The sequence below is a fragment of the Amblyomma americanum genome, chromosome 2, assembly GCF_052857255.1.
Source record: "Amblyomma americanum isolate KBUSLIRL-KWMA chromosome 2, ASM5285725v1, whole genome shotgun sequence".
NCBI classification, from domain to species: domain Eukaryota; kingdom Metazoa; phylum Arthropoda; class Arachnida; order Ixodida; family Ixodidae; genus Amblyomma; species Amblyomma americanum.
Genome location: NC_135498.1, coordinates 72,398,597 through 72,407,611, shown reverse-complemented (window position 1 = coordinate 72,407,611; position 9,015 = coordinate 72,398,597). Strand labels below are relative to the sequence as shown.

At 42.4% G+C, this 9,015-nt stretch overlaps 1 protein-coding gene across 1 annotated transcript; it reads right to left on the bottom strand.

Annotated features, from left to right (window-relative positions):
* Positions 1-569: 569 nt before the first annotated feature.
* LOC144121402 (uncharacterized) lies at positions 570-8,091 on the bottom strand. Its single transcript, XM_077654596.1, has 4 exons — positions 7,912-8,091; positions 7,768-7,837; positions 3,732-4,260; positions 570-649 (listed from the first exon to the last, which is right to left on the bottom strand). Coding segments are annotated over exons 2-4 (534 nt in total). The 5' UTR covers positions 7,771-7,837; positions 7,912-8,091; the 3' UTR covers positions 570-647.
* Between the last annotated feature and the right edge of the window lie 924 nt (positions 8,092-9,015).

Here is a 9,015-nt window from a genome sequence, read left to right as displayed (position 1 = left end):
TGACAGCGTAGCTTCTGTGAGATATTTCTGCCATCTCGTATCAGCAGACATTCGCTGCGGGCCTCCTTTAATATAAGACACCTACGTATAAGAAAATTTTCATAGAGTCCAATTACACAGTTTGCCAGTTCTGGCGTGCTACGCGAAATGCAAATAATAACTATAAAATTTACCTTGAGATCATGCGGCTAAGAGGTGTCCATTTATCAATTCTTGCTACTCACTACGCCATTCGGAAGAAAACTCCCCTCCGCCATCATAGCAGTCATCATGTTGAGGTGGCTAGTTTGTCAAATTTTGCGCTCAGTTCTTGTTCTTCTCCCGCTTGTCACTGGAAACATATGCAACAAACAATTTGTGTGTCCGTTCCCTCCCAATTGCTATGACCGAGTAAAGGGGCTCCATCCATCAACAAGATCTGCAACGACAACGTCGTCCTTCTTACCTGACGGGATGTTGCTCATACTCTGAAGGAAGAGCCGACTTGGAGACCGTTTTGGACAGTGGTCTTAAGCACAAGGACTAGATAACATTTTATTTCTCTTTAATAAGCAATGTAATGAAATTACTCGCAGGGGAAATAACAAAATCGGCAGCTGTGAATGTGGTGACCGCAACACCATGTCCCCTTGGAGGCGCCCAGAGTCCTCTGTAAGAAAACGCCAAGAAAAGAATTAGACCAGAGCTTCTCTAAACTGAACCCCTTAGGATACAGAAACGATAGGCTTGATAGCAGTGTGACGGTTACTGACGAGAAACGGCAAAAGACATAGTGTCTGTATCAAATAGCCAGCTGTAGATGGATAAAAAACCTGAATTTTTTAGCGCTGAAAGAAAATTTTCAAGATAGCGACTCAAGAGTGATAAACAATAGAATAACATCGAAGACGGCGCAAGGCCATACCCATAAATGGTGCATTATTTGCGCATTTTCTCCCATTTCTTATCCATCCTTAATGCAAATATGCACATGCTGAAAAACCTATCTCCCCTAGGACACCGTCAGTGTAGTTTTTTCTTCAGTGGCGCTTTCTGTACTGTAATAGCATGCGCTAATTTGTCACAAATTTACCATTTTAACATTCGAGGTAGCGCTTGTTCACTACCAAAGATTGGTCTATTCATTTAGTACTGTAAGTAGAGGTACAACCAGTCTCTTTTCCTATACATCTAGTTAAGGCATAACTAGTGTTGATGACTTCAGGTACCAACTGTGTTTCATAGATCAGCACATAAGAGAGCTGATATCCGGTGTCTTTTTTTTTTTTGGTAATGGGATTACTTCCCACCTGTCCAGGTTCTAAACAGAGGTGACTCTTAGAAATTTCTTTTAATGGCTTATTCAAGTGAGCATGCCTTCTGCTTCTTACAAATGCTTTTTTTTCTTGTTTACATTATTTCAATCACTTACAAAGTTTTTTCTCTCTTCATTTCGCGGTTCCTTGGACTGCAATCCCAAGAGAGTGCTGCTCCACAGAATTGGACCTTACTTATCTTAGCTACGGTATCTCTTTGCACTTAATTTCTCTTGGTTAATTTTGCAGGATATTCTTTCAAGTTCCCAAGTGCGGGCTCGCTGCAGGTTTTCACATCTGACTCGTTGTATGCCTACCATCATCGTTGCCATAGTACCGCGGTAATCCTCGCGCCAGATGTTTCATTCATCAGAAAATTGGTCTGCAAAATAATAAACGGCTAGTGAGCAGCAATCTAAGACAAGAAATGTGGCAGTTAAAAAAAGATCTACCCCCGTAGAGTTTATAAGAATCTTCAGGTGAATGTTTGCCGATAAAAATTTAGACTGCTACATGAATAAACATGTTTTGAATGGACGCATGAATCTGTGCCCCCCTCCTTTCCTTCGGTAATGATTCAAACCATTAATATGTACGTTTAAATCAAGGGGCTATCGCACGAATGGAAAAAAATAACGCTTATTCAGAAATATGCACAGTCTGTTTTTCATTGTTACCCGTGCATGTAAGCAGTGCTGACTTCGCTTCTGGTTTTGTACAGTGTGGCTATGGGATCGTACTCTAAAGCAAGTAGAGATATGACTATATGAACAGCTATGCATCAATGTGCAAAAATTACATCGCCTAAAGATTTGGCGCCAATTTTGCGAAAGCCAAAAGAAACAAGAGAGTTTAGAAGATCGAAGTTCGAAGATCGAAGAAGATCGAAGCCAGAGCTAGAGTCGGTCAACCCTTTTTACTCAGGCAATCAGACACGAGCATACAGAAGTGCGTATTGTTTTGGTGCGCAGCAAAGCTCGGATCAAGCAGTTCGCACGTTTTAGTGCTAAATAACCGCTGCTCAACTATTTAATACTATTCTCAAAAAGGTTAAGAAGCCTAAGAATTTCATGTGCCCGCCTGGTCGAAAAGAAAGTCGTTTCTATAGTAATCGCTTCTATTAGGGGCACGGATTAAAATGCTTCGCTCCAATAAATTTGCTCATTAAAGTAGAGGCCTGCAAGTGGTTGAATTTAAGATATAGACTTCAGAAAGTGAGTACAATTGATAACAAATCGCTTTTAAAATCTTCCGCTTCTTATGAACTTTTCTCTCTCATAAAGTGATGCAGCTCCTTAGTTGTAATTCAACGTGAGTACTAATTTCCAAGACCATTTGTACTCAGCAACCCGAGGCAAAGCAGTACTTTGGCCCTTTTTCCATATACTTAATAAGGGGGGAAGGTCCAACGGTACCCTTTCAACATCGAGAAACATTGGTGTCGTGCGGTGTCTGCCAAAGATTTTTTCAGTTTAGCACAGGGGCTCCAGACTAGAGTGCAAACAAATTTTTGGCAGTTCCTTCACCTCAAATTTCCTCCTGAGTTTTCCCTCGACCTGCATTTCCGAGAGCGTCGTCGCGATTTCTAAAATCATGTCTAGCCACTAGTTGACCGTGGAAGCTAGAGTTTTTCTCTCAAATGTTCCCGATCTTTCAATTCGTCACATTCGCATATGGTGCCAGTGGCTACCTAAAACCTTGCTTCCATGCTCTAATGTTACCGCCATCAGTGGCAGCGCTGGCGGCTATGGGGGTGAGTGGTGGGAGTGGCAGGCTTTACACAAACTATTTATCATGCGCCTACAAATTTCGATTTTAATTTGCAGCCTCTGCGTCCCACATTGGTCAAGTAATTTTGCAGCGACCTTAAACCTCGTAACCCTTACACTCTGTATATGACCACGAGCCTTGCATAAGAATGGCTCAAAGCTGCCTTCAACAAAAATAAATAAAATGAGCAATAAGCGCTGTCGACCTAGATATAATTTTTGTCTTGGTATAAAGATCAATATGGTGCACTCGCACTCCTCCTTTGCTCTTATCTTAAGACAGATTAATGTGGTTTTCTTTACACTTGGAACAAAAACTTAAGCTGAGATAACGCTGCATGAATTCGTGCATGATCGCAAGTTCAACCCAAGCGCAGTGCGTTGTTCGCGTTCAGTATTTGTTTATTGTGCGACGCCCTCATTAACTTATTTGCATAAGGCTAAATGTCTTCACATTTAATCAATTATTATGACAAGAAGCAACGAAGCGAACTAAGAGAGCTTTATACCCATACTGTTTTTAGACACTTAAACACTTCAAAAATTAAATCTCGCTGGTAATTGTCTTTGTTATATTTACAACTGATTTCTGCACGCTTATGTTTAACTACCTCATTGCGCTCTATTTGCGATCTCTTAAACAAGGTACTGCGGTTGGTTTACTTACACTTTCGCCGGCGAAGGAGAATGAGGTACTCTACTGGAGTTCCGAGGCCGTAACCATAGTTAAGGCCGTATGTACCCAGACCGTGTCCGTAGCCATAGTGGCCAGTTCCGTAGCCGAGGTTTCCAATGCTGTTTCCGTACACTGGGGCCACGTTTATGCCCGTGGCCACCACAGGGCTGTGGTAAGTGGTGGTGACAGGCACTGCAGCAACGGTGGCAACTGGAACTGAGTGGTGTATAGTCGTGGTCACCGTGGTCACACTTGGAGGAATAACCACAGAAGACACAGATGGAACAGCATGTGCGGTCACCAGTGGCACCGTAGCTACATGTGCTGGACTTCTAGACAAGAGGGAGTAGCCATGTGGCTCCGCGTAACCGATGCTGTGGGCGAATCCAGTGACGGTGGAGTAACCGATGCCCCTGGAGACGCCGAAGTGGCTTGTGCCATAGCCAAGGCCATGGCTTGGGCCTATATATCCGGCGAAAGCGCTGGCGGCCAGAGACAGCAGTACACAGGTCGTAGCAATCTGGTGGAGGGCACGAAAAAACCTAGCATGAGCTTGTGGAGAGCGCCATTAGAATACTGAACGCTTTGAGTCAAATCCGCTTACGCTATATAATCACCATTATCATAACTACCAGCCAACTACGTCCACAACAGGACAAATTGTCGTCTCTTGATTTACATTTAACGCGCTTACGCTATATAATCACCATTATCATAACTACCAGCTCAACTACGTCCACAACAGGACAAATTGTCGTCTCTTGATTTCCATTTAACGCATATTGGGGGGGGGGGGGCAGTTGGTGCCACAAGTGCTACGAAAGGACGCCAAGAAGGGGAATTGCGGACAAAGGAAACACATTTAAAACGTAGTAAGGTAACTAGGTCAACAATACGTATTAAACGTTTTGATCTGTAATCCAGTAAAGAGAAATTTTGCTGACGTGTCTGCCTCGTGAGTTTCTCCTCAGGTTGCAGTTTACGTTTCGACCTTCCTTCGCGCAACACTGACCTCAAGTTGACCCTCCCCGGCGCAAGCTGCCGCCACCTCATATGTAGCGTAGTAGCTCTTTTCTTAAAACTCCACCTGATTGGACTGCATAAATTTTAGAATATTCCTGAGAAGTGCAATGATGAACGTTGTTCAGCAACTTCCCCTAAATGTACTTAGATATATACAAGAATTTTGCACCGGACTGTCTGGTATATTGAGCTTGTAACTTGAACATTTATAGCCACTTCCGTTTTTCTTACATATATTTGCATTCAGGAAAAGACCTCACAAATGTAACAGATTAAGCTTCTTTGACATATGCGCAAATAAAGGCACACCATCAAATTTTGAACAATGACCGCGTAGCTGGTTCGACAACGCCTCTTTGTCGTCCTAACGAATATTTGCCGGTTCATACTTTTCCTTTATGGTTTCTCCCTACCAGACAAGCGCCTGTTAAACCCATTATATCAATAAAGCAAAGCCTGGTGCAATCAAGGCGACAACTGGGTCGTGACAATGGGGCTTTAAACAAAGACTGCGGACAACTGCATCCAAATTTTTTTACGAGTAAAAAATGCTTACTTTACAGTTTCCGGAAGCGTCGATGTTTGCGCGACATAAAGAGACGCATTTAACACCGAAAAATTTTCTTTTCAAGATATCCCAGCCGGTCAACTCAAATTCGCGGCGTCCTTGCAGAAAAGGATGGATTGTCGCGGCTTTGAAGTGAATGGCGGTGTACTGTAGCCTCCTGGATCAGTGTAGATAAAATTGTTGTCGACGCATGTATTTTACGTGCTTAAACAGCCAGTACGGGCGAAACCTATTTTCCGTTATTTGATGTCTTCTATGTCATAAAAGCTTCGGCCGCGGTTATAGTGGCCTCTGTGATTAGAAAGCGTTACTCTATCGATTTAAATCAACTTCAATTAGTTTTCAATACACCTTTAGTGAGATATGCTATGAAATCTGGTTTTGAGGAATGGTTCTTGGGGCACCGCAGTGCTGCGTCTTTTCTGCACATGTTGCTCGCCTTTCCCGGATCTCTCACACGTGCAAACATGCGCCTTACTACAAGCGGAAAATGCTGCTTGTTGCCTCCCCATAATGCACGCACGTTTCCTGATGCAGCACTTCTCGTCGCAACGCTAAGCCGGTCCATGCTTTGGTTGTGATCGTGCCTTTCAATTTCCTCATAAATGCCTCCGCCTCACCCTGGATATGCTTTACGCGAATCAACTTCAGTATCCCACTGTTAGTGAAGATCTGTCGCATTTTGTGCCACGAACAATACCGTGACAGGTTATTCTCAAAACTTCGTTCTAACTAGTGTTAAAAAATAGTACAAAGCATCAGGAACAAAATTTACGGCCATAATTTTTTACGTTATCGTTAGTTCATGCTTCTTCGAGCGTTGAACCAAGTTCTTGATATGCAGGAGCACTCTCGCAAAGTCAGTTTTTTTAAAAATCGTTCGCTTCGCAGCACTCTTGCACTAGCTGGAAACGCAGCGCTCTAAAGGAGCGCATCAAGTTGCTATCAGTATGCGCTTGCCGGCGCAGTCTCACTATTCGCTGGTCTTCACCCTGCTTCGTACAACGCACGGGACCAATCTGAACTCATAAATATCCCAATGTTGTAGTACTCTGCACTTTAATGACATATTTTCAGAATGTCCATGGATACAGTGCTGTTTTTTGTTTTTAAGTGACTGTGCACGTTGATAACCAGCGATAAATTCTCAATATTTGCAAAAGAAGTTCGACTAAAATACCTTTTAATATATATTTTACAAACTATGCCCAGATATCTAAGCATTTGGACCATGTAGCGTTTCGCAGTTCGTATGTAGGGCCTTGAAGGTGCTTTAAGAAGAAATAAATTTCTCAGGGAGAACACCGTATTCTATTGCCCGCATTCCATGTATGGTAACAGTTTTTAATATCATCAAAGTTACTGATGAAGTGCAATTGGGTATTATGTGCTTAAATCGGCTCACACTTATCCCCAGAAAAGGTGTCCAAATGTTAGTTTCTTTGAACTCTAGATTGCATTACAACGTACCACCCTTGCCCGGTAGTAATCTACTGCAGGGTGACAAGATGTTATGAACACATTTCTGAACATTTCATTGTATGATATCTTACAATAAATTTTTCACCATTTAATTTTTGGGGAAAAGAGCAAAAAAACACTCCCTTTTTTATAACAAACTGAGGCTTCGACATTCGATTTAAGGACGAAGAACAGAATATTAGCTAAACGAAATTTCAACATTCAGAAACCAGATTTTCATTCTTTTACCAACGGAACTTAAGTACCAACTATTTCGAAAGCTTACTAGAATGCATATAAAGCTGAAAAGAAATTATTCAGAATGAAGCAGAACAAATTTTGCAGGATAACGGCTGCGCCAAGACAGCGTCGTATAAATCTCTACTTGGGCACAGTGAACATGCATTTTCACGAGCACCGTAATAAGCACCGTATTATAGCTTCGCTGATACAAACTTATATTCATCAAAAGGCCATTATACTCCAAATGCGTAGATATCAAGAAAGTCTTGCCTCCATACTGTGCATGTTGTTTAGTACTTACGTTCTGAATGCTCAACAAAAATTTCTAAGTTTTACAACTCACTCAAATCTATGGACAGTAATAAATTCATAGTTGAGCCTTTGCATAAGACTTATGGAAGAAGCAGTGCCTCCTGTTCAGCACCGAATCTAGCCGGTCATATATATTTCCGCAGGAATACCATATTTTGAAATGTTCACTGGTAATTATCAGTGAATAGTTTCTATGATCACTGAACATAGCTATCAAAGAATTTCACTCTTATGATCTGCAAGAGCAGCTGCCCCGTACAAATTCGCTAAACAGAAGGCCATATCTGTTCTCTAAGACATAAGTCTCGTTCTATTGCTTAGTTTGTACTGCAACAAATGGATAACATGTTATTTACAACATAATCAAAAATTTATCGGTGCACGTATCTTCTGACGGAGGAGGATTGAAAGCTCACTCGCCATGATGGTATTCTTGTGTCCGCTCTTGGCTGCTGCTGGGCTTCTGCTGAACAAGTTTTGCGGAGTGTGCCTAAACGTCGGAAATGAAGCGAGAAACAGGCAGTTATGTCAATTCACTGCGCACCGTATTTTGGACGACCTTACCGTGAAGCTCACTGCTGCGAACCAGCGCAAACTCGCACTTGCGTCGGAGCCCTCTTTCGTCCGTTATGAGCCGGATGAGGAAAGTTCCAATGGCTTTGTAAGACACGGAACCAAACCGCTTCGTCTTTTGAAACTCATATTTCACTTCACTTCGCTCTGCGAACGAAGGCACGTTGCCAGAACGCTAAATGGCACTGGGATAGACAACGATGCGTTGGTATGGGCAGAGTGAAGGAGGAGGACTCCGTGAAAGAAAACGAATTGAGCGATTACGGCGATTAAATGAGAAAGAAGACGCAAAGCCTCCGCAGTGGACGAGTATTTCTATGCGCGAGACGTTCGCATTCTGTGCTCCGATAGGTGCGGCCAAAGCAACATGCACTGAATATCGTTACGGGCGTTTGCAAGTTGCGCAAGTTAATTAGGCCACGTGGTGTGTCTGGAGTCCTGTCGTGTGCGCCGAAAGCTGCGACGTCGGCGCGTAGTACCAACAGTTACTGCTCCTTTTTTCCCTTTCAAGATGATTTTTTTTTTTGTGAAAATAAGTGTCAAGGGAACATCATATTTTTAAGGAAGGGCCTATCTTTCGTCTTAACACAATTTTGTACAGGTCCTGGCAGAGGTCTGAGGGTAAACTACTTGCGTACACAGAAGGCTGCATTCGAAATTGTCCAAAATTTATTTTTAAACAAAAAGTTATTCTGCATAGACACAATGCTACGTATTATAGTTCAGTACCAAGGATAACTACGAACGAAAGCCGTAGTCTTTCAAAAAGTGAGAGCATTTAAACTAACACGAAACTGTGGTGTCTGCCGAAGACTTTCATTCTGTAACCTACGCACGATAATTCAGCGCATTTGTGCGGTGCTGCATTTATGGATTTATCAGTACCAGTAATTTCTGCACACATCTGTAGAAATCCCTAGCTATCCACACATAGAGTAGTTGCGCTCTTGTATTTTTCTGTTCTGAATTTTTTTACTGTATCGTGTGCCTAAAGATATTCTCGTGCATGTATGCTTGACCGCTTTCAAGACTTATCCTGAGAAGCTTGATACCCCAAAAGATACGGTAAAAATGCCTCACCTTCACTTCGAGTTC